Below are 27,363 nucleotides of genomic sequence, written 5' to 3' on the forward strand. Positions count from 1 at the left end.
ATTATCAGCATCGTATTCTTCCTTAATTTCATGTTTTAGTTAGTTCTACTCTCTTTTCTCTTTTGAAACAGTGTACATCCATGTATCTTCGTTTCATCTACAACTTCTTATTTAAAATAAAGAGTCATGTAATATTCAGGGCTGACCTTGAAGGTAGTTGAAGTAGGCGGGCCACCAAGCGTCTCCATTCCAAAAGGGCCCCCCAATTTTATTTTATTCTGTATATATACATAAATAAATTAATATTACACATTTTGTGTCTGTTTAAATAAGAAGTTTACTTCGAGTATTTGTCAAAATACAATAGCCCATTTGGCTGAGTGGTTGTGCCCAATATTTGTAAGATTGAATTGTTTTATATAAATTAATTGGATGGTTGTTGAGCCCAACATTTGTAAGACTTATTTCTAAAGCTAAGAATCTTGAGAGAAATTTTACCGAAGAAAATTTTGGGCAATGGGTAAATTGTCGTTAGACCCCCTCTGAACTATTGCTCCAGTTGAAATTGATCCTTTGAACTATTTGAAATAAGCCAATTAATCCCTTGTCATTATATTTTGTCCACTATTTTATCAAATTCAAGGGCAAATTATTATTTTTATCATCAATTTTTACATGGCACTTATAACCACCAATAAAATTATGACATGTGGACACATGATAATGTGTAATGACAATGTGAAATAGTTTGTTATGTAAATGTTTGTTTTCTTTATATTTCTTATTATGCTATTAGTTTTTGAATTATTTAGTGTTCACGAGTCATTATTTTATTGATGGTTATTATGATGAAAAGACTAATTTACCCTTGAATTTGACGGAATAGTGGACAAAATCTAACAAGAAGGGGTTAATTGACCGATTTTAAATAGTTCTAGGGGTTAATTTACCAAAAAAATAGTTTAGGTGGTCAATTTCAACTGGAGTAATAGTTTAAGGGGTCAAACCACAGTTTACCCAATTATAAGTGGCTACTTGTACCAATTTTGCCGTTGAGTATGAAGGATGAAGGTGTCAAACGATATTGTTAACAATTTTTTTAACATAACACTAGCTTAAACTAAACCAGGTATTTTTGTCGAGTAAATTATCTCATCCCATGAAGAGGAGGTTTGTTGATGTGGCAAGACAAAGTGAGTTTGCCCAGCAAAATGCGTCATTCTTGGAAATGCTATAAGTGCTGAAATAACTAAGTAATTAATAAAAAGAGGGGAAAAAAATTAAAGTAAAATGTTTATCAATTGAAACAAGATGTAAAGAATATGCAAAAAGTTAGGAACTTAGGACCAGGAGTGATGAAAGAAAAGAACGAAGAGAGATGTTAAGAAGGCCACCAAAAATATGATGAGGGTTAAACTATCTATTTTCATTTAAGGGAAGGACAACTGGGTCCTATTAACTTCCTTTTTGAGAAAGCCTAACACAAACTATACCTAGTATTCACACTTTACAAGATGGAGAAGAAAGTATCCAACAATAAGAGCCAATCAAGCCCTTTTCCCCCTTAACATTATATTATATATGAAAAAGGAAGACAAAACATCGAAAGCACAATATACAACCAAGCCACACAAGGCACATGAAGGCCCAAACCTAATTGTCCAGAGGGCTAAAAAAAATGGACTTATCACTTTAGGTGAATGAATTTAACACATAAAAGCAAACAGATAGAATGAAAATTGGGCCATGTTTTGGTATACTTTGTGTATTGAGATTTTCAATTGTTAAACTATAGTCATTTGATATCATGAATTTAACAACTAAAAATTTTAATTTATAATAATTCCAAATCATACTAAAAAAATCTCAAAAAAAAAAAGACCTTAAATGGACATTGCCACGTTGGTAAGTAGTTAATCTTACGATGGATTGCATGTTCCTCAGAAGATGGAGCATGGAAATTAATCAACGTACTCAGTACTGTGATGTTTAACTTTTTCCATAAGCTGGGGTGAAAAAAGTTGGACCCTAATTTGTATTTGATAACTCAAGCAAACTCTGCTTTTTTCTTTCTTTCAAAATCATGGTCATTTAAAACAGAAAAGGAGAAGCAGCGGATAGTTACTTTCAAAAACTAGTTTTTTCACAAAATATGGGTGAACAGTAGTCATTAATGAAATTTTCAATATGGCAATTTTACGATCACTTCTTTTTACAAAATGACAGCCTTTATCCTTCTCACTTCACTATACATCATCCCTAATGCACTATACCAAAATAGAATAATCTACACTTATCCAGAATCACTGATCACCTGATTACCACACCACGACCAGCACCCTTTATTAACACGGGGTCCTTTCACACCCAAGTGGCACAAAGGAACACATGCCCAAAAAAGCATTGGTCCAAAGAAACACTACCCAAAGGAAGAAAGGCCAAGGCCCAAAAAGATTGGGAAGGATCCTCGAGTGCTACAGATGACTGCTCGACAATCCAGATTATCTGTTAGCAACAAAATCGAATGCTTCCCCATAAAGTACTTTATGGCTGCCGAGAGCAAATTGGTGTACTAACAACTTTATAGCATGAAATCCTGAGGGGTAGAGGGACAAGCCTACTCAGACATCAACTCTACATCACGTGGTGGCTATCCAAGAAAACAAAAATCTATGAAAGGACATAAAGAATGACAGATTAAGTACTTGGGTATGGATTCCCACAAACTTCAAGGCCGAGCAAGGCGTTTGGTATGCGTTGTTCGAAGAAAACATGTAACTGGACATAAACAAATATCACTTTGTTGCCACATGTTGATTAAGGAACGGATGGGCAGTTAGCATGTCAAATTTACGTATTTGATGCATTAAATGCAAATGCGGTGAAAGACTAGTGCCTAGGGATTTTGGGTTCATTGAAAGCCTATATAAAGAGGATGAGTACTCTCAGATGAATTGAGAGAAAAAAAGACTGTATTAAGACTGACACTATTTGTAAAGAGACTGTAGTAAGTCAGACGCTATTTGTAACTTCTTAGTCAATATATACAGAAATCTCAATGGATGTAGCTGAGTTTTGAGAAATGAACCACTTAAATATTGTTATTTAGCCCATTGAGGGCCAACACACAACCATTTTGGTCTTTGTTAACCTCACCAGTTTTGAGCATCAACACCCCTCTTTGCTCGTTCACTTACATGGGAACACATAGAGATGATTTTCTAGTTACCGTAGTCGCTTGTCAAACCCCTCTCCCAGTTGGTTGAGTGACCCAAATTGTGGTGCGTTTTCATCCCAATTCGTCGGTCGTCAAGTTCGTATTTCAGATCAACGTATTGAAGCACAAATCTTGTTGCGTTTTCGATGTTCTTGGTGGCGGCGAGGGGTAGGCGTTTTGCCAGCAAAGTGGGATTCATCGAAGTTTAATTGATACTTTGCATGAGAGCTAGAAAGTGTGCGGGGGTTGGGGAAGAGTGAGCTAAACCTCATAAAAGGTACCAAACTAACCGTCAATTTTTACAATCCTATGGTGCCGCCGCATGCATATAACCTGAAAGTTACGGCTCTTTTTTATTTTCAACTTGAAGTTAAACTCATAAAATACAATGAGCCACATCACATGGCTTTTTTTGCTTGCTTACCTCTTGAGTGTGACCTCTGGTGCTAAATAGCAGCCTTGGAATTTTTATATTTGAATTCAGGAGCCGCAAATTTGAAAAGGGTACGGATCCTACATGCCTTCTAAGCTACATAGCCTAGATATATTTTCTTGAAATATGTATATCATAATCACGCGCTAATCAAAGTGATTACATTTAGAAAGAGTATTTTTTAACTTTAATTAGTACTTTAGAAAAGAATAAATATATTACAACAAGTTGGCCACTGTAGACAAAGGGAAACGCAAGATACATATATAGAAAGCCGGAGGGGATTCAAGTTTAAGACTAAAAAACGTCTCCATGTGCAACTAGTCAGCTTCCCGTTAGTCCTGACAGTCTTTTACAGTTGTGATTGCATATAGAAATAGTATGCTAACTTTATATAGTTTTTATTAAGTATATGAAGAATCTTATGGAGTTAGTGGCACATAATACATAAGTTTAGCTATATGATAACAAAGCTGGTTAGGTTATAAATATTTTAGGGTTTGGGGATAGTGGCATTGGGTAGGCCGAAAGAATCCCTCCCCACATTCTTGGGTCAGGTGGCCGTGAGTCAAGTAACAACTTGTTCTAGCTTTCTGTCAATAATCAACAGTATATAGGTGGGAGGGAGAAGAGTTTCACACTTTTCGCTAGCTAGCTAGCTCTAGCTATATATGTATGGGTGCATTTTTGTTCGTTATCTTTAAGTAGGAGTAATACTTATCACTCTATTTATTACAATTGAGTAAATTTATATTTGGAGATTAGTATCTATCTACTACATAGATTCCGAAATTTAAACGGACGTAACGGTGATAAATAAGATGGTGACATTATCATCACTTGAGAGTGGTGAGCAAAACTATTTCCTATATGTATATGTGTTTATAGTATGAATCTCATATATATCGAGAGAAAAATAAATTATATGTGCTTATAAGTAATTGGGTTATTCTCTATATTACCAATTAGTATTATGTTAGAATCTCAACTTTCTTCTTGGTATTAAAACAAGTTGTCCAACATGTGAAGTCTAACGGCCACATGTGCCACGGGCATGATGAGTGTATGAATCCTACATCAAGAAAAGAAATGACCTTGCATGTGCTTATAAGTAGAGTAAATTGTAGCTATGGTCCCTTAACTTTAACTCAATTGGAGCTATGGTCCCTCAACTAAAAATCCATTGTCATTGGTCCCTGAACTCATCAAAACGTGCAGCTATGGTCCCTCAACTAAAAATTCATTACCATTGGTCCCTCAACTCTAATTCAACTAGAGAAATGGTCCCTTAACTTTAACCCAATTGTAGCAATGGTCCTTCCAACATAACTCGTTTTGACAAAAATTTTGACGTAGTTGACGAAAAGGACCATAATTACACACTTTGATGAGTTGAGGGACCCTAATTATATAAATGGTTATTCCAACATAACTTATTTTGACAAAATTTTGACGAAATTGATGAAAATGACTATAGCTACACATTTTGATAAGTTGAGGGACTAATAGTAATGGATTTTTAGTTGAGGGACCATTACTCCAATTTGATTAAAGTTGAGGGACCATTGCTACAATTTACTCTTATAAGTAATTTGACTACTCCCCATATTACAAAAGTTAGTGCAAAGTTGCTAGCATTTCTCTATTGATAATTGATTTTAAGAAAAACTTGACATAAGTCTAATTTTTAGCCAATATTAGAAATTGTTAAAATAAGTCCAATCCCTTAAGTGTAGGATTATTTTATTATAAATAATTATCTCTTTAATAATACAATTTATTATTAAAATTAAATTTCTTCTTAATTATCTTTGTAATTATTTCTTCCCCCATCTTTTTTGTTATTTCTTCTTCTTCTTCATGTTCTACACCCCATTTATAGATTTTGTTTTTAATTTCTGTAATCAATCTATATCATGTACATGTTAATTGTATTTATCTACCTATACGACATATTCCTTTTCATAATCAACCTATATCACAGACTAATGTGTCTTGCTTGTAGGTATATTATGTTTTGTACCTTTTAGTTAGGTTTCACATCTCACTTACAGGTATAATATACATTCATATATTTGTTACTTGAGTTAGGGTCGTATTTTCTGCAGATGGATTTGTGTTACTGACACACCTCGACCTAAATCAGGGCGTGATAGCCGTCACGTGAGAGTGACGTAACCAAGTGCACAGTGCAAAAGCAAAATTGATATAAAGAAAATACGAGTGAATAAAAACCAAACTACTAGCAGTACTAGCTAAGATAAAGTGCTAGTGCGAGATTAAGTGTGAAATACACAACCAGAGCATAAATAGCCTAAGTGCAGTAAAGCAGGACAAGTACTAATTATACAACACCTAAGGGTGATCCTACATTTATGATGTTCTGTCAGAACCACCGTCGAAATCCCCGTGAGCCACCAAAACACTTCTACCTAAAACCTGGATGGGCGCAAAACAGAAAGTGTGAGTGAGCAAAAACAAAGCTTTTCAAAATCATTTCATTTCTCAAAAGTTCTAACCCCTTGCCGTAAAACCTATATAATTTTCCAGAAAAATATAATATATGCTATATCAAAATTCATGCTCAGGATGAAAATCCATAGAAATATACCATGCCAAAGTATCTCAATGAAATGCTATAAGTAATCCAATTAAAATGTATCAATGCCAGATATCATATCAGCCAAATCCACTTACGTGACCTGCACAGCTGAGTCTATAGCTCATAACCAATCTTAATCATATCAAATTCTGCACATGAGTTGGAACCACCTAAAGTGGTCTGTACGACATGACTAGGTGTGAAATAAATATGCTCTAGTGCTACGATCACGTGAAGACTGTGCGAATGATCGCAGGTCACCTACGAGTCGAAAACCACTTATAATGGTCTGTACGACAAGCCTGTGCACTTAACTTGGATCCAAGGTGAGCATATGGTGCAAGAGGTGAACATCACGTGAAGGACTGTGCCTTAACTTTGGGCGGGAGCACTAACACCGGGTGCAGGTTTAAAAGCTCTCAATACATCACATCATACCTCGCATAACTAAAGCAATCTTATATCTTTAATTTATGAACTTACCTAGCACTTACCTGTGTGTCCGCAACACTAATCATAAATATATGCAACTACTAATGCATAAATAAAATAAGCAGATGCTTTTAATGGCATTTCAAAATGTACAATCATTCAAATTCATTTCCTGGGAAAAATCTCAAGTATATAGGTATATACGGAAAACCAAAAACCTACTCACTGATATGTCGAAGGGTCGTAGCCCTCAAGCCTCGATTTATGTTGCTCGTCCTCCAGATAGGTCTCACCTATATGAGAAATAACTGAATAAACGTTATTTAAAGCACATACACAAAACTAGGAAATAACTTCTCATACATTGCTCAAATGGGGTATTTGAATATACTACCATGACCTCCTCAACCTTAGGAACATCCCCATACTTTTAGAAAATTTTTTTAAGCACCCACGTCCTTTCACGCGCCGGCCAAGGCATGGCCAGACACGCCTTTACACGCGGTCAAACCCTAACTGAGCCTAATGGCCATTAGGAATATTCCGTTAAAACCTTAACATAAATTAACAATGTTACCTGACGCCGTTTGAATATTCCGTCAAACTTGACGGAATAATCCCCTTTACCTTCCTTGGATCACCGGAGACAGTAGCCAGCGCCACTGCGATCGTCGGTTTCTGGAAAAATATTGAAACCTTCATATCTTTTTCATTTCTCAACCAAAATTCATGAAATTTGTACCAAAATGAAGCTTACAACAAGTAGAACAAAACCTTACCAATTTTAAGCCCTAAAATCCACGGAATCTCGTCAGAGAAAGCTCGATAATCCGACCAAACCTTGAAACTCGCGAACTAGGACTTCCCAACGTCCAAAACACTCAAACTTTCTTCCCCGAGCTTCGTAAAGTCGTCCTAAAGCTCCCTAGAACCTTAAAATTCATTGAAACTTCCACGATCATGACTGCATGAACAGTGCTCAAATTTGGGATTTCTGGGTTCTCGGGTTTTCGAAGGATTCACGATCTGAAAATGGTATGGATGTGTTCCTGAGCTCACAAAGAACACGAAGATGGCTTCCAAAATCTCAATCCGTGATTAGTGAGCTAGGTTCCAAGGTTAACCGTACGGTCGTACGGAAAATGGAAGAAAACTGAGAGGGAGAAAGAAATAATGAGTCAACGGGATTGGTTAGTGTGTGTGTGTGGTCCAAGTTTGGCCAACCAAACTAAAAACAACTAAAGCTTAAGTTCCAAATCTTTAGGAAAGGAATTAATTGGTCAAAATATTAAGCTTAAACCGCACCACTACATAACGTACTCGACATCCAAGGGTAATTTAGACATTTCACACTATCAGAGAAAATCTTTCGGGACGGGCTGTGACAACCTACCCCCCTTAAGAAAATTTAGTCCTCGAAATTCAAATAATAATTACAATCCACTAATAATCATAAAACAACCTTGGGCACATATCTCTCATCCGGTCCTCTGTCTCCTAGGTGGCTTTTTCCACCGAGTGATTCATCCACAAAACTTTCACTAAGCTCACGGGCTTATTCCTCAGAATCTTATCTTTCCAATCCAATATCGTCACTGGCTCCTCATCATAAGACAAGTCCAGATTAATTTCCAGTGGTTGAGGAGGTATCACATGTGACAGATCAGAAATATAATGACGAAGCATAGAGACATGAAAAACATCATGCACTTTGGACAACTCTAGAGGCAACTCAAACCTGTAAGCAACCTCACCGACTCACTCGGTGTTCATATACGGTCCAATGTACCTAGGACTCAGCTTGCCTTTCTTTCTAAACTGTACAACACCTCTTCATGGTGATAGTTTCAGAAACACCCAATCACCTACATTATACATCTGGTTAGTGGCATGTCTGTCTGCTAGACTCTTCTGTTGATCCTGGGGCCGCTTTCAGGTTAGACTTAATCACCTGAACATTTTGCGTAGTCTCATCCACGATCTCAGGACCCACCAAAACTCTTTCACCAACCTCCGACCAACATAAGGGTGTACGACAAGATTTGCCATAAAGTGCCTCAAATGGTGACATACCAATACTAGAATGAAAGTTGTTGTTGTAAGCAAATTCCATTAAATCCAACCGCTTATGCCAAGCGTCACCAAACTGCAATACTGAAGATCTTAGCATATCTTCTAACGTCTGAATAGTCATTTCTGATTGTCCATCTGTTTAAGGATGATATGTTGTACTATAAAGTAATCTCGAACCAAGAGCTTCTTGGAATGCTATCCAGAATTTAGAAGTAAATCTAGGATCCCGATCCGAGATAATACTAACTGGAATCCCATGGTACTTCACAATCTTCGATATGAACAATTAAACTAATCGGCTTAAAGGATATTTCTCCCTCACAGGAATAAAATGTGTTGACTTAGTAAGCCGATCAACTATCACCCAAATGCCATTATAACCATTATGTGTATGAGAAAGCTTGTACACAAAATCCATAGTAATATTTTCTCATTTCCACTGTGGAATGGGAAGTGGCTGCAACAATCTAAAAGGCTTCTTTCTTTCTGATTTGACTTGCTGACAAATGACACACCTACTCACATATTCAGCAATTTCTCTTTTCATACCTGGCCAATAATAAAATGGTCGAATGGTATGATACATTTTAGTACCTCCTGGATGCATTGCATAAGCTGAAATATGTGCTTCATCAAGAATTGCTTTCTTTAATTCCCTATTATTCGACACATACATCCTACTCTCCTGCATAAGCATGCCATTAGTTTCTCGAATTTTGAAGTCTTTCTTTTCCCCCCAATTCCTTGCCTGAATTATTTCCTAGGTCTCTTCATCATTCATCTGGGCTTCAAGTACACGATCAATTAAAATTGGCCTGACTTGAAAATTAGCAAGTAAGGCTTCCTCTCTATTTTCCACTCCTAACTTCACTCCAGTGGACCTCGAATTCGCAAGAAGAGGAACGTGACAATCATAAATGGCATTAAGTCTAACTTGAGTCTTTCTACTAAGTGCATCAACCACTACATTCGCACGACCAGGGTGATACTCAATCATGCAATCATAATCACTAAGCAACTCAATCCACCTTCGTTGCCGAAGATTAAGATCTCTCTAAGTAAAAAGATACTGAAGATTCTTATGATCTGTGAAGATCTTACATTTCTCACCATAAAGATAATGTCTCCAAATCTTCAAAGCAAAGATGATAACTACTAACTCCAAATCATGAGTAGGGTAATTCATCTCATAAGGCTTCAATTGTCGTGAAGCATAAGCAATCACCCTACCATGTTGCATTAACACACAACCTAGACCATTTAAGGAAGCATCATTGTAGACCTCAAAATTTCCGCTATCATTTGGGAGTGCTAAAGCAGGTGCATGAGTGAGATAATATTTCAACTGCTGAAAACTTTGTTCACAATTATCATCCCACTCAAACTTAACTTCTTTTCTAGTCAACCTCCTTAATGGCAAAGCAATGACTGAAAAATCCTTAACAAACCGTCTATAATAGCCTACTAGGCCAAGAAAACTCCGTATCTCAGTGACGGTTCGTGGTTGTTCCCAATTCTCCATAGCTACCACTTTTTGAGGATCTACTAGAATACCTTGAGCAGATATAACATGTCCAAAAAATGCTACTTGATCCATCCAAAATTGGCATTTGCTAAACTTAGCATACAACTGATGTTCCCTTAATTTCTTCAATACCAAAGTAAGATGTCGAACATGTTCTGCTTTAGACTTAGAGTATACCAAAATGTCATCAATAAAAACAATGACAAACCTGTCTATATATGGCTGGAATACTCGATTCATCAAATCCATGAAAGTTGCAGGTGCATTTGTTAATCCGAACGGCATCACAAGAAACTCATAATGACCATAACGAGTCCTGAAAGTAGTCTTAGGGACATCCTCATTGCTGATCTTCAACTGGTAATAACCAGACCTCAAATCAATCTTAGAAAACACACAGGCACCTCGAAGCAGATCAAACAAATCATTTATATGCAGCAATGGATAACGATTTTTAATTGTTACCCGATTCAATTGCCTATAATCAATATATAGCCTCAGAGTCCCATCTTTCTTCCTTACAAACAAAACTGGACTTTCAATTCCCTCAATTTAGCAAAAGCCATTCTATATGGAGTTAAAGATATAAGATCTGTACCTGGAAGCAAATCAATAGTGAACTCCACATCTCGGTCTAGCGGCAATCCAAGTAAATCATCAGGGAATACATCAGAAAAATGCTTGACTACTCGAACATCCTCCACACTACTAGAAGCAACATCATTCAGCACTACATGAGCTAAATATCTTTGGCAACCTTTTGATAACAACCTTTTTGCTCTTACAGCAGAAATAACATTGTGCCTCACCCCACTACGTTCACCCACAAAAGTAACTTCAGGTGATCCAGGACGATGGAAAGTGATTGTTTTCCTGTAGCAATCTATGTTGGCACGATTATAATGCAACCAATCTGTGCCTAAAATCACATCAAAATCAACAATATCTAACGGGATAAGATTAGCTAGCATAACTACCTCCTCCACCATCACTGGACATCCTGGATATACACAATCAACATAACATTTCTTCCCTTTAGGCATAGAAAACTCTAAATCATACCCTAAAGGTGTAGGATGAGGTTGCGTCACTTGAGCAAATGTATGAGAAATGATAGAATGCATAACACTACAATCAATTAAAACTCTAGCAAAGTGACCAAGAATGTTTAACGTACCCATGATCAAGTTCAGATGATTCTAAGCATCTTGCAGAGATATATTGCTAATACGTCCCTGGACTTGATGTCGTCCCCCACGACCTCTATTAGCTTGATTACCTCACCCCTGCACACCTCGCCCCTGACTTAGCTGACTAGATTGCCTTGAAGATCTTGCACTACTGGAAGCAATCTCTACTTGTTGAGGTTGTCCTCCCTAGTACCACTGAGATTTACTAGCTGGAATGGGAGGATACGGTGTATACCCTTCAGGATACTGAGAATACCCACTCTGGTAATAAGGATCCTGCGAATATTGATATGGTCCTAGAGCATAAGGAGCATCATCGCCCTGATAATGGTAAGCATCACCTCAACCCATTTGACCGTAACTACCAAACCCTGGGAATTGTTGGATCGGCGCTGGTGGTGGCATAGAAAGCTACTAGGGCCTATGCTGATTCTGGGGACAATTTATAGCTCTATGTCCCATCTGCCCATAAGTAAAACATCCACTGCTGCCCCGCCTGCACTCTCCAAAATGCCTATTATTACATATACGGCACAAATGAGCACTTCCTCTTCCAGCATCTCCCTGCCTCTGGAATCTAGGACCTCCTGAAAATCTACCACCTCTCCTCTGACCAGTGGCACTAAAACCTCCGCTAGAAGAATTGGAACTAGTTCCACTACTCTTAAAGCTCTGAGTCTTACGAGGTCCTTGAAAAGACTGACCTTTACCTTTATTATCTCGCATCTGATTCTCATTCTTTTCTTCTTCTTCTTCACTCTCATTGGGCATATTCTCGGAGTCCTCAATCCTCAACAAAATCTCATAAAACTTCTGGTAAGTAACACATGGAGTCAAGGTTGCTATAGAACGCCATTTTTTTTTAGTACCTAACCTGAAACGACAGAGCATCTCAACCGGATTAGCAGCAACCTCCGGATGATAGCAAGACAAGTAAGTGAATCTCCTATAATACTCATTTGCCGTCATCTTCCCCTGCTTTAATTGAGTAAACTTTTTCTTTTTGTGATCAATATACTCAGGGGAATAAACCTTTTCTGAAACAACTGTTTAAACATTTCCCAGTCAGCTGCTTCCTCTGGTGACAACTGATAAGACTCTTGTCTTCACCAGGATGCAGGTTCTGGACCAAGAAACCAGGTAGTCGTCTCGACCCACCTATCAGGAAGAAGATTCCCTTGACTCTGCATTACACGGAAAGTCTTCTCAAGATGATTAATCCATTTCTCCGCCACTTCATGTCCTTCATTCCCCATAAAATGATTCAGCTTCAGATTATACATAGTCTCAAGAGGTATCCTTTGGGGAGGACGAAGCGAATACTAAATGCCATTAGCTATAGCTTCCTTTAACTGAGCAATATCGGGGAAACTAGGCTCAACATAAGGACGTGGATCTCTACGAGGCGGCATAGTTTTGACAAAAGACACCAAAATAATTAGAAATTTCACAAGATATGCAGGACTGCAACCTTAGGCTCTGATGCCAAACTGACACACCCCAACCTAAATCAGGGCGTGCTGGCCGTCAAGTGAGAGTCACGTAACCAAGTGCACAGTGTGGAAGAAAAATTGATATAGAGATATACAAGTGAATATAAACCAAACTACTAGCAGTACTAGCTAAGATAAAGTGCTAGCGCGAGATTAAGTGTGAAATACACAACAAGAGCATAAATAGCCTAAGTGCAGTCAAGTAGGACAAGTAGTAATTATACAACACCCAAGGGTGATCTTACATTTATGATGTTTTGTCAGAACCACCGTCGAAATCCCCGTGAGCCACCAAAGCACTTTTACCTAAAACTTGGAAGAGCGCAAAACAGAAAGTGTGAGTGGGCAAAAACAAAGCTTTTCAAAATCATTTCATTTCTCAAAAGTTCTAACCCCTCGCCTTAAAACCTGTATAATTTCCTAGAAAAATATAATATATGTTATATCAGAATTCATGCTCAGGATAAAAATCCATAGAAATATATCATGCCAAAGTATCTCAATGAAATGCTATAAGTAATCCAATTAAAATGTATCAATGCCAGATATCATATCAGCCAAATCTATCTACGTGACCTGCACGGCTGAGTCTATAGCTTATAACCAATCTCAATTATATCAAATTCTGCACACAAGTCAGAGCCATCTAAAATGGTCTGTACGACATGATTAGGTGTAAAATAAATATGCTCTAGTGTTATGATCCCGTGAAGACTGGGCGAATGATCGTGGGTCACCTACGAGTCGGAACCACCTATAATGGTATGTACGACAAGCCTATGCACCTAATTTGGATCCAAGGTGAGCATATGGTGCGGAAGGTGAACATCACATGAAGGACTGTGCCCTAACTCTGGGCAGGAGCACTAACACCGGGGTGCAAGTTTATGAGCTCTTAATACATCACATCATACCTCACATAACTGAAGCAATCTCATATCTTTAATTTATGAACTTACCTGGCACTTACATGTGCGTCTACAACACCAATCATAAATATATACAACTACTAATGCATAAATAAAATAGGCAGATACTTTGCATGGCATTTCAAAATGTACAATCATTCAAATTCATTTCCTGGGAAAAATCACAAGTATATAGGTATATATGGAAAACCAAAAGTCCACTCATTGATATGTCGAAGGGTAGTAGCCATTGAGCCTTGATTGATGGCTCTCGTCCTCCAGATGGGTTTCACCTATATGCGAAATAACTAAATAAATGTTATTTAAAGCACATACACAAAACTAGGAAATAACTTCTCATGCATTGCTTAAACGAGGTATTTGAATATACCACCATAACCTACTCAACCTTAGGAACATCCTCATATTTTTAGAAAAATTTTCCGAACACCCACGCACCCTCACGCGCCGACCAAGATACGGCCAGACGTGCCCCCACGCGTAGTTAAACCAGAACTAAGCCTAACGGCCATTAGGAATATTCTGTTAAAACCTTAACAGAAATTAACGGTGTTACCTGACATCGTTAGAATATTTCGTCAGACTTGACGAAATTTTCCCCTTCGTCTTCCTTGGATCGCCGGAGACCGTCGCCCTGCGCCGTTGCGATCGCCGATTTCGGGAAAATTATTGAAACCTTCATATCTTCTTCATTTCTCAACCAAAATTCATGAAATCTATACCGAAATGAAGCTTACAACGAGTAGAACAAAACCTTACCAATTTTAAGCCCTAAAATCCACGAAATCTTGCCGGAGAAACCTCTATAATCCGGCCAAAACTTGAAACTCATGAACTGGGACTTCTTGACATCCAAAACACTCCAACTTTCTTCCCCGAGCTTCGTGAAGACGTCCTAAAGCTCCCTAGAACTTTAAAATTCACTGAAACTTCCACGATCACGACTGCATGAATAGTGCTCAAATATGGGATTTCTGGGTTATCGGGTTTTCAAAGGATTCACGTTCTAAAAATGGTATGGATGTGTTCCTGAGCTCACAAGGAACACGAAGATGGCTTCCAAAACCTTGATCTGTGATTAGTGAGCTAGGTTCGAAAGTTGATCGTACGGTCGTACGGAAAATGGAAGAAAACCGAGAGGGAGAGAGAGAGGAGTCAACGGGATTGGTTGGTGTGTGTGTGTGGTCCAGGTTTGGCCAACCAAACTAAAAACAACTAAAACTTAAATTCCAAATCTTTAGGAAAGGAATTAATTGGTCAAAATATCAAGCTTAAACCACACCACTACACAACGTACTCGACGTCCAAGGGTAATTTAGACATTTCACACCATCAGAGAAAATCTTTCGGGACAGGCTGTGATAGTTACTATATTAGTTTTTTTGTTATAAGATATTAAGTAGATTTATTTGTATTAGAATATGCATGAAATAAGAAGATTTTAACTTATCTTTAATATTTAAAAAAAATATAAATGAGTATAAAAGAAGTAAAAGTGGAGAAAAGATAATATTGGACATAACCTAATAACTATGTTTATTATTTGGATCTAATCTAAATGTCCCTTAATTTTATAGTGAAACCTGAACTTTCTTCATTATTATAATTGTATAAATTTCCCCAAACCTAAGGAAAAGAGGCAATATATTGAAGAAACTAAAACAGTAATGACCAGGGTAAAAATGCACAAAAGATGTTAAAATAGCAGAATATCTTATTGCAAGAACTGCAATGAAACTTAACACAGTATTTTAAAATAGCAGAATATATTAGTGAGTTTTTATCTCCTCGAGGACGATTCTCCAAGACTCCCAATCCACACCGCATTTGTCACGCACTAATAGTTGTGCATATCCTACTTCTGAACTCTAATTAATTTTTCAAAAGTGACTTGTTAACGGCTCCGTACAAAAGTGTATCTCACCCAGGGTGCAGCTCTTTTTCTTCTTTTTTTTTCGTGTCTACCAACAAAATATAAATTAAAAATAGTAAAGCAAAATATATACTTTATACAAAACATAAAGTTTAGTACGTATTGCCTTTTCTAGAACTTTCGCCCTCGATTCACTTTGATGAATGAGCACCTGAGTCTGCCATTCTACTCAAATTTAAATTACTGGAATTGTAATTCGGAAAAAAATACAGTGTTTCCTAAACGAATTATGAAGAATAGGGAGAGCGAAACTGCATATTTAAAGGAAGTTTGAGCACATTGCATGACGAGGGTTTGTCGTGCACAACCCTACACTAAATACCATATTAATTTCTCTGATTCAATAGTATGATTACTCTGACTCAGAAAATTGACCGTCATCTTCCACAACGAAAGTTTCGTTGTGTAATATTTTTGTGGATAAAATTTCGTCGTGCATTTGTTTGCCGCCAAAAAAAGACTTACCCGCGTTTTTTCCCCACACTGTAAGCGACAAAGTTGTCGTGTCATCGTGCAATGCCCTTTTGCGCGACAAAACATTCCATCGCGCGTTGTTCAAGGATTTTGCACGACAGTGGGTCATTTTCATCACACAAAACACACTAGCTTGACAAATTTTGCTTTGTCACATAAAGATCTGTTGCGTAAATAGTTTTTTCTACTAGTGGATTTACGTTGATGAACAAGTTAGAGTGTAGCTTGACAAGCTAAATTTTGAAGGTAAATGCGTGCATGTGCAGAGAACTTAGAGAGGGGAATGTTCGGTACAAATCCTATTCATTTTTAATTTTTGATCAAGCTCCTTGGATGTTAATAACATCGTTAATTATTTGAATAATAAAATATTTTTATTTTTAAATATATTCCTTTAATGTTAAAAATGTTACTTTTATATTTATGGCTAAATTTTTTATCATATATTTTTATTTTTAGTTTGTACCTATTTTTAATTTGCAAATATTTTTTAATTTGTACCAATTTTCTTTTCATTTTTAATTTGTACCCATATATTAGTTTCTTTTTGTGCCCATATTTTTTAAAGTTTTATTTGTGTTTGTACCCATGTGTATACCGTCACGTGACATTGTATATTTAATCAATGATAGAAAAATTACATATGGTATATTTATGTTTTATGCCTAAACTTTGTATCATATATTTATATTTTTAGTTTGTACCCACTTTTACTTTGCAACATTCTTTTTTTTTTAAAAAAATTGTAGTATTTTCTTTTTAGTTTTATTTTGTACCCATGTATTAATTTCTTTTAGCGCCTATATTTTTAAAAATTCATTTGTATTCATAATTTTTAATTTTTTATATGTACCCTAATTTATTTCTAGTGTACCCATTTTTCTTTATTAATGTACCACTTTGTTATATGTGAAATGTACCAATTTTTTTAACACTATGGATACATTCTTTTGCCATTTCTTATTTCTTATTTTTACATAGTTTTTATCCATTTATTCAATCAAAATATTTGAATTTTTTTATTGTAACCATTTATAATAGTATTATAATGAGGGATTTAAAATTTATAGGATTATAAATCTCATAAAAATATAAATATTAATAGTAATATAATGAGGTGTACAAAGTCAATGGACCTTGATCAAACATTGAATACTATTAAAGTTTTAATCAAAGAATGTTAATGATTAGAGACCACATCCAAAATATTTCTTTTCTTAATGTTGTTTAAACGTTCTTGTCAGATAAGAGTGTCGACCTGCAAAAGTGTACAGACATTGTTTGGAGATACAGCTTAAAAAAAAAATCTATACATTAAACCAGAAAAGGGATTTTTATGAGTGGAAAACTACACGTTATTAAGCAATTTTACATATACTCATTACTCAAAACACAAATATTCTAATTACATTGCAGACCACTCCTCGAAAATGTAGTAGTTAGTCTCCATTAATTCCCTCACCCAAAAACTCATGAAGGTTATGTTGGATGAGAGACCTTCAGAAGAAGAAATATTCTATAAATGATATTAGAAATGCACAACAATATTTAGGAATTGCATTTCCTAATCTCCTCTATCTAACATTTTGTATACCATCCTTACCAACTTGGCCTCAATCCTTTGAGGCTCGGAAGTCTCTCAACCAAATACAACCTCAATGTCACTGGCATGTGGGATCTTAATTTATACAACTAGAACACAACCACAAAATAATTAAGGACCCTGACAACGACTTTTTTCCGTTTTCAATTGTTTTAGATGAAGGAAGTTGAGGCTCCAACATAAAATCAATTGACAATATATATAGGAAGTAGCTTAAGGTTTAGTAAACTTCCGATATGAGATATTTTTTCACATCCTCACACACCCTCTCACGTTTCACGATATTTCAAGTCAAATACGTGAACAACACAATTGAGTGAAATGAAGCTCGTGTGGCCCTTAGGTTTCACACATGAGTCAACCTGTTATCATATTAAAAGAAGAAAATTGAGTTTTACTGTAAAACTAATTGACAATACAGAAAGTTACCTAGCTAACTACTCTTTATAAGTACATACAACAAGATTTGGTAAACTTCCAATGTATGACATTTCTTTACATCCTCAAACTAGACAACAACTTTTGAGTTTCGATCGATTGTTTTAATTGTGGCAAAAATGTTTTTTACATTATTTTTCAACTCATAAAGAATACTGTAGTACATGTTATTTATGACGCTATTACTTTATTGCGCATAGCTTGAAATATGCTTTGAATTTAACACATTCCCCTTAGTTCATATCCATCTAATGACAATGTCATTTGAGCTAGAACTTAATTACAAATGTAATATTGTACATCTACAGTGACAAATCACATGAACTCCCCAGCATGAAATATTAATTTATAATATCAATTACTTTTTTAGTGAATTATAAACAGTGAGAGCTTCATAGAGAGAGACTTCAAACAGTACACTAGCATTGCAATATATAATTTCTTTAGTGTCGACTGTCGAGCATCGCACATTCTACAAGGAATCTTTCTTGATTTTTGGGCTCTGTTTTCTTATTTCTTTTTCTTTTTTTTTTCTAGGGTTTGTTTCACTATTCTTAGATTAGTTTTTGGGAACCAGGATTCTCGCCGGATCCATTCTCTAGGAATCCTGCAATCGTGTTTATTCATCGTATATCATGCAGTTAGTTTTCATTAGGTATTATTTATATTTGAATTTTAAATTTTAAATTTTAAATAATTTCTGACCTCACGATATACGATAAACGGACACAATTGCGGGATCCATAGGATCCCTAGGAAATGGATCCGGCGAGGATCCTGGTTCAGTTTTTGGGTCCATTTTCATGCCCTGCTTATTCAGTCTATAAATACCCGTTAAGGGAGGGATACTAATTAAGTACCTTCCTTAAGTCTCTCTCTCCGCCTCTCAAAGAGCTTGAGTTCATTACAGTATATATACAAGGCATTTACAAGCCTAAGATATATACTTTCTAGCTCGATCTAAATATGGCCAATGCTACTCGTACTTGCTTATTCTTTGTACTAATGCTTTTCTCTCATGAACTGATTTGTATTGATGGAAGGGATTTGAAAGTAAATAACGAGTTGAAGTGTATGAAGTGCTTGAATCTAGATGCAAAAATCATGGCTGGAAAGAGTGCTGGAGATCAAAACACTACTCAGACCCAGAGCCCAACCCCTGGTCATGTAGAAGCTTTCCGACCCACAAACCCTGGTCATAGTCCTGGAGTTGGTCATTCTATCCATAACTAGAATCATCAGAGCATTATCTTCAAGCATGTATTACTCTTTATAATTTAGGGTTTTCAATTCTCAGACCACATAAGAAAAAAAAATGCATTTTTATTCACTCACTGTGTTTGTGGCTTGTATATATGTAAGTTATATTTATTTAAACAGTCTGATTGGTTTCTATTGTATTAAGCAGTTGTCTATTAATTTCAGACTTAGACTGTTCTCTCTCTCTCTCTCTCTCTCTCTGCAAGTATATCGTACGTAGTCATGAACTCATGATCTTCTCTCTCTCTCTCTCTCTCTCTCTCTCTCTCTCTCTGTGCAAGTATATCGTACGTAGTCATGAACTCATGATCTTCTCTCTCTCTCTCTCTCTCTCTCTCTCTCTCTCTCTCTCTCTGTGCAAGTATATCGTACGTAGTGCAAATATATCGTACGTAGTGCAAATATATCGTATGTAGTCATGAACTCATGATCTTGTCTCGGTTTTCAACTTTGATCTTTTAGGTTCGGGTTCTAATCAGGATTTTGTGTGCATGGATGAATATACATTGAAAGTTAACTGGACACAAAGACAAGCTCGTATGAATTGTGCATGGGATTCTCAAACCGCCACCCTTGGTGCATGCTTGCAGGGTGAGAAAGTCATGGACGTAGAAAGCATGTGATATTTGGCATATATTGCTTGATAAAGAGTATTATGTATATATATATATTAGAATTGTAACTTTCAAATTCCAACTTTCTAAAAAAACCACAAAGTCAATGGTCAAACTTATGCACCAGGAATTGTTGAGGTTCTTAGGGCTCCTAATTTCTGTTTACCTTTTATTAAATTGAAACGTTTATTTTTAACCAGGTCATTATTATTCTGAAAACGTCATGCACATCCTTTGTTCTTAATTACAAAAGAAGCCACTAAGTGTGTCGCTCCGTTGCATAATCAAGGAGCATATAGAGAACTCGAATATTGATTCCATTGCAAAACTAGATGTCCTATAGCATAGATAATACCATCTATATCTGCACCAATCTGTCTATTTCCACGAAGCATCTGTTTTCTATTAACCAACAGTGTGTATCTATGCCCATCCTATTAATTAATTTCTTGCAATTTCAATGCAGACGCCAAACAATATTGACGGGTATAAAACCATCACACGAAACAACTGCTTTTTTATCTTTCAATAAAAAATCACATTTTAAAGTACAAATCTATCAAAGTTCAATTAATTAATGGGTTGCGTTTTCGTTATTTTGAATTGTATGGATTGGGTTTGGGTTACGCTTAAATTAGTGATGTGTATTAGAACTGCAAAAACCTTGAAGAAAAGATAAAGAAAATAGAAGAAAGCAGAAGAACGAAGAAAGAATTAGAGAGAGAATTAAGCTGAGAAAGAGAGAGAGAATTGATCGTATTGTATTTTCTGTTGTTCATCATCATTTTACAAAAGCTGTTATATCTTGTTACAAATCTTTCTCACTAAGCTAAGTCCTAACTGCCCAACTACCTTATAACATACTATGTAATCTCTTGACAAGTGTCATTCATTTCTGCCATAGATCTATCTGTCACTTGTATGTTATTCTTCACTTCACTACTCTTACATCCCCCCTCAATCTCATGCTTGTAGGAACTGAGCATGAGATTGCCACAATGCAACCGAAACAATGGCGCAGACAACCCTTTAGTCAATATGTCAGCAGATTGATCAAATGATGAAACATATCACTATGCCACAACACTACATCTACCACGGCTAATTGACCACGGACATATAAAGTCCGTTATAAAAAGTCAAATTTAACCACGGACATTTGAAGTTCGTGGTAAATAATTATTATAACAACGGGCATAAACAAACCCGTGGTTGAAATGGTTAAAATAACAACGTGCCTTTAAAGCCCATTGCAATTTAGCTAAATATTACCACGAGGAAAGCCCGTGGTTGCAAAAAGTTTTAACAACATCGCCTTTTTAATTTTACTATGGACTGTAATTGTTATCTTTGTAATTTAAATTTTTTATTTTTTAATCAACTAGTATCTCTAATCTCTAATCTCTAATCTCTAATCTTAGAAGGCTAGAAATCAAGCTTGGTGTCTCGAGGCTTCACCAAAAATAATTAGACTAAAAAGCCCCTTAAACAAAAAAACCCAAAACGAGCTGAAAATAATAGAACCAAATTCTCATGGGTAATTTTGCCATAAATTTTTTTTTTCAAAGGACTAAATAAAATGGATTAAAGCCATGTGGGTTAAGCGTGTAAAGGGAAGGAGTTTTGCAGAAAAGAGATAATCGCCGATCGTGGGATTCAAATCCAAAACTACTGCCACATTCTACAAAGTTTTCCATCAGTTCAGGTTCTTTTCTTACTCAATTTATCAGGAGTGAATGATACCCATTACTACCTCTCCCAATTATGGTCCACACAACAATCCAAGAATAGGGTAGAAGGATTGAAAACGCATGCAGGGAGTACTGCTGGTATTATTTAATTTTCATTTGGGTTTTTCTCCTCAAGTTATTTATAATTTTTTTTTATTGTTGTTCGATGTAGAAACGTAAAGCAAGCAGAGTCAAGAGAGTAAATTTGTTTACACAACTTTTATGTGCTTTTGAAATTATTATCGGATTTTATTTTTTGTTTATGAATCATCACAGGGTTTTTAGAATCAAAATTGTGTTGCGTGAACATGATAAATATCTCTCAAAAAGGTATATTCTTCCTCCCCTTCTCTCTCCCTGCGTGTTGCTTTTCTGTCACTCTCGTTCATAATAATTTCATATGTTGCTTATTCAGTCTGTAATCTTATAAGAATAATTTCATATTTATTCTTTTTAGTTTAGTTATTGATCATGATAAGTTGCGGCACTACAAGTTCAATCTTTTCTCATATGCTACTTATCCCTGCAGGTACAAAAGCATGCAAACTACAAACTATCCCGCCACCCAGCCTTCCTAAAAGTTGTGTTAGGTTTTTGGTTCATTTACTTTCAAGTTTGGATAAATAGGTGCTCATTTTGTTGTTAATTTTAGTGTAATATTTGAATATATGAATTTTAATAAAGTTAAATTTGCAATTTTGTATATAAATATCTTTATATATATATTTTAATTTATTAAATCATTTTTAATTTTTTTTACTTTTGAAATTTTTTTTATAACGAGCATTAGCCGTGATCAATTTGTAATCCACAATGGCAATAGCACGTGGTGTTAGATCCCAATCTACTACGGGCACAATCCGTTGTTACATTGCATTTAACAACGTGCATAGTCCGTGGTAGAAACAAAGACTTTCTATCACATCCAGAATACTAATGGGCACAATGTACGTGGTAATCGATTTCAATATGTTTAGACTTAACATGAAACACTGGATTTGTAGATAGAGCGATAGCAGAAACATTGTCACAATGAATCATGGGAGGCAATTGTAATGGAATGTGAAGATCACAAAATAATTATCTGATCCAGGCAAGCTCAGCTGCAGTGATAGCAAAAGCTCTATATTCAGCTTCTGTGGAGGACCTAGAAACAGTATGTTGCTTATTCGAAGTCCATGAAATTGGATTCGAACCAAGAAATACAATAAAACCAGATGCAGATCTTTTGTCATTTGGATCTCCAGCCCAATCAACATCACTATATGATTGTAGATAGATTGGTCCTGATTGAAATCGAAGACCATACTTCGAAGTGCCTTGGAGATACCTGATGATTTGTTTTACTACAATAACATGTGATTCCATAGGATTGTGCATAAATTGACAAGCTTGATTAACTGAAAAAGCAATACCAGGTCGAGTAAACGTGAGATATTGTAATGCTCCAACAATATTTCGATACTGATCAGGACTGTGATAATGTCTCCCATCATTTTTTAGCAATCTGTGATAGGGAAGACAAGGAGTAGCACACGGTTTGCAATCTTGAAGATCAACTTTATCAATTAACTCCTTTGTATATTTCGATTGAGAGACAAATAAGCCATCAGAAGTGTATTGAATCTGGAGGCCTAAGAAGTAGTGTAAAATACCCAAATCCTTCATGTCAAATTTCTTTGTGAGATCAACAATAACATCAGAAACCAACTTAGGATCACTGCCTGTTAGGATCACATCATCAACATAGAGCAAAAGAACAATCGTGCCCTGTGATGTGTGTTTAACAAACAAAGAAGGATTGGCGTGAGACTGTTGAAATCCCAATCCTGGCTCTCATTCCAAGCTCGAGAAGCTTGTTTTAGACCATATAGTGATTTTTGAAGCTTGCATACATAATTGGATGGATGATTAGGACTTTGAAAGCCTGGAGGTTGTTCCATATACACCTCTTCGTGGAGTAAACCATGCAAGAATGCATTTTTAACATCCAATTGTCGAAAAGTCCAATTAAATTAAGTTGCCAATGCTAGAATCAATCGAATGGTTGTTGGTTTGACCATCGGACTAAACATTTCACCATAATCAATGCCCTCCTCTTGACTGTAACCTTTTGCAACAAGTCATGCTTTATATCGAGATATTGAACCATCTGCATTCCGTTTGATTCTATGCACCCACTTACAGCCAACAAGATTTTTATGTGGTGGGAGAGGAACAAGAAACCATGTTTGTTGAGAATGGAGAGCAGTAATTTCCTCTTGCATTGCAGACTGCCACTCTAGTATTTTTGCAGCTGCTTTGAATGTTTTTGGTTCAAGTTGTGGTGAGTTGATAACCACTGATGCAGAATAAACATTTCTTTTGACAATGCCACTTTTGGACCTGGTCTGCATTGGATGCAGATTCATATATATTGGAAGATCAACAATAAGTTGGTCTTGTTGGAAATCAGGATCATTAGGGATCATGACCTATGTAAAGTCATGGTGGCTAGATTCTGTAGGGGAAGAAGGTAACTGTGTAGCTGAATGATGTATGAAGGGTGTTGAAATAGATGCTGAAACACTACATGATTGTGTTTCCAAAGACTCTGAGGCTATAGATGTAGGCAAGGAATCTGTGGCACTAGATGATATTGGATGCAAGGACTCTGAAGCTCGAGATGAAGATGAGTGCATATGAGATGATGGTAATGTAACCTGATTATGCAATGATACTGATGGTATGGATGATGCAGATAAAGGAAGTGATGATTTGGATGTTGGTTGGATCAACTAAGGTATAGCAAATGATGTAGTGGAATATGGAAATTGTGTTTCATCAAAAAGAACATGCCTAGAAATATAAACGTTTGTGATCCTATCGAAACAGATAAACCCTTTGTAGTTGTCAGCATATCCTAAAAATATACAAGTTGTTGTTTTGGTTGAAGTTTAGAGCTATTGTAAGGTTTTAATAAAGGATAACAGGCACAGCCAAATATTTTTAGATCTGTAAGGGTTGGAGGGTGACCAAATAACAACTTGTAAGGGGATTGTATTTTTAGAGAAAGACTAGGCATTCTGTTTATCAAATAGATGGTTGTGGAGCAAGCAAAAAACCAGAACTTGGATGGAAGGGTAATTGTGTGCTATAATGTGATTGCAGTTTCTAGAATGTGCTTGTGTTTCCTTTCGGCCAATCCATTTTGCTCTGGAGTATATGGGCAAGATTTTTGATGTAAAATGCCTTTGGATGCTAGAAAGCGTTGAAATTGATGACTTGTATATTCACCACCACCATCACTTTGGAAGGTTTTAATATGGGCAAAAAAATGGGTAATTAAAAAGGCATGAAACTTATCAAATATTTGAAACACTTCTACTTTATTTCTCAGTGGAAAAATCCATGTGTATCGAGTACATTCATCAATGAAACTAACATAGTACCTATACCCTTCAAATGACAGCACAGGGGTAGGTCCCTAAACATCACTATGAATCACCTCTAATGGGGTTACAAACTTATTTGTAAGAAAAGAAAAAGGCAACTTTGTAAATTTTCCTTGCAAACAAGGAGTACAAATTGTTGGACATGTATCTATGAGTGCAGGAACGTTGGTGTGTTACAACATTGCAAAAGTGACTGTGTTTGAGGGATGCCCTAATCGTTGATGCCATAAGCTTGTAGTAACTGGTTTAGCTAGATAGCATGCATGTAATGTGGGTGATGCAGGTAGTGTCTTCTGTGGAGAGTTAAACGGAATGGGGTAATAGCCAACTTTATGATAGGAGCATATTTATGCGACTTAGTTGGCTTGTTCTTGTGCATTTATGTCGTGTTTCCTTAGTTATTTTAATGTTTAAAGTCATTTTCGTGTGTTTTCAGATTTTAAGGACAAAGTAGGCAAGAAGATGCATTTTGAAGCATTTTGAAGCATTTTGGAGCAAAATGGAGCTTGGAATGCATGTCACATATTTGGAACCAAGGTTTGGACGAAATTGAAGACTTAAAAAGGCTAAGAATGTGAAGAATTAGTGTACAAAGGATCATGAACTCAGTCACAAAAGGACACACATCCTTGCCGTGCAATCCACATAGCATTCCCTTTGGATTCCCATGCATGCTTAATCATCCTTGTCCCCTAAAATATTTCTGATTTCATGCCTCACTACACTCAATTATCACACTCAATTGCTGCATACCTCTTGTTCCCTTCACCCATCAGATTTCACACATACTTTCATAACCATTCCATGCACCAATTGATGCTCCATCATCCACATTTGGGATCCAATGCCGTGTGCAACACATGTTGCTGCACCTTTGACTAATTTCTAAAACATTTCACCTCCCCTTTTCATTTCCATGCAATGAACACAATCATTCATGCTCCCTAGCTGAAATACCACTCCATTTTACCCTCCATACTTTGCATCATTGCTCCATTTTCATCCTTGGACCATTGCACACCACAAATTCACCCTCCTTGTTGTGCATTTCCCCCACTGCCTAATCTGATTCTCTAGGGTTTTTGGGGCCTATATATACATGTTTACAACCCTTGGCAAAGGGTTGAACCTCCCATATTCATCATTCATGCAGAAAATTCGTCCATACTCACCCTAGGCAGCAAAACACCCCAAAAACACCATTCTAGTGCCCAGAAAACATAACAGCCACTCCACCTTATTCCACCATCTTTGCCGAGTTCTCTACCACCCTCCAACTATCAAACACTCCTCCACACTCACCCTAAACCTTTCCATACCATTCCCCATCCATTCTACACCATAAAACTACCCAAAACCTGTCCATAACCCAATCTGCAGCAAGCAAGGGAAAAGAGGAATCTTGGATGCACTTGCTGCCAAGTTGGAGCATTCTAGGTGTTTTCTTTCTTTGGATTTTAATGTCTAATTCATGTAATCTTTGTTTTGCTTTAAGTATGATTGGCTAATTTCGTTTTTGGCTAAGGGTGTATTCAAAACCATGATTATATATGTGAAATGAGTTGATTACTTCCAGTTATTGTTACATAAGTCGTGAATACAATTTGCTTAACCATTTGATTTAGAACTTATTCTTGTATGTTGATTGAGAGTGCATGCTTAATTTGCATGCTTGAATTTGATGCTAGGATATAAATTTGTTTCACCTAATCGTTATGAATTTATATTCGTAAGTAGTGAAGGTCGCTAGTCACGATTGTGTTAAGTAGATTCCTGGCAAGAGTATCATGTTTTTCATAGTTACGAATGCCTTGTCGATGCTTATGATTTCCAAAGAACGTAATGATTCTAACTTGTGTCTTTATCATGCTGTTCATATAAAGAACTTGTTAGGAATAATTTGTTTGCGATGCATATTCATCCAATTCAATGATCCTAGGGAAATCTGAATGTTAATTTAAGCGGACCTAATTAACTTGGAGTGTTGAGGTTCATAACTTATTGAATTGATAACTGGAAATTGATTTACGTTGCATATATTTC

The 27,363-nt window shown here is 36.3% G+C and overlaps 1 protein-coding gene across 1 annotated transcript; it reads right to left on the reverse strand.

Annotated features, from left to right (window-relative positions):
- Positions 1 to 22,966: 22,966 nt before the first annotated feature.
- On the reverse strand, positions 22,967 to 24,357 carry LOC126602851 (uncharacterized mitochondrial protein AtMg00810-like). The gene is made up of 2 exons (XM_050269692.1): positions 24,072 to 24,357; positions 22,967 to 23,610 (listed from the first exon to the last, which is right to left on the reverse strand). The coding sequence occupies exons 1-2, from the start codon at positions 24,355 to 24,357 to the stop codon at positions 22,967 to 22,969; spliced, it is 930 nt and encodes a 309-aa protein (XP_050125649.1).
- Between the last annotated feature and the right edge of the window lie 3,006 nt (positions 24,358 to 27,363).

This window comes from Malus sylvestris, chromosome 15 (assembly GCF_916048215.2).
Source record: "Malus sylvestris chromosome 15, drMalSylv7.2, whole genome shotgun sequence".
Classification (NCBI taxonomy): Eukaryota; Viridiplantae; Streptophyta; class Magnoliopsida; order Rosales; family Rosaceae; genus Malus; species Malus sylvestris.

Coding starts and splice junctions, on each gene's coding strand:
- LOC126602851 (XM_050269692.1), bottom strand. CDS start 24,357: ATGATCCCTAATGATCCTGATTTCCAACAAGACCAACTTATTGTTGAT. Junction 23,611..24,071: donor ACATAAAAATCTTGTTGGCT/GTAAGTGGGTGC, acceptor TGATCCTAACAG/GCAGTGATCCTAAGTTGGTT.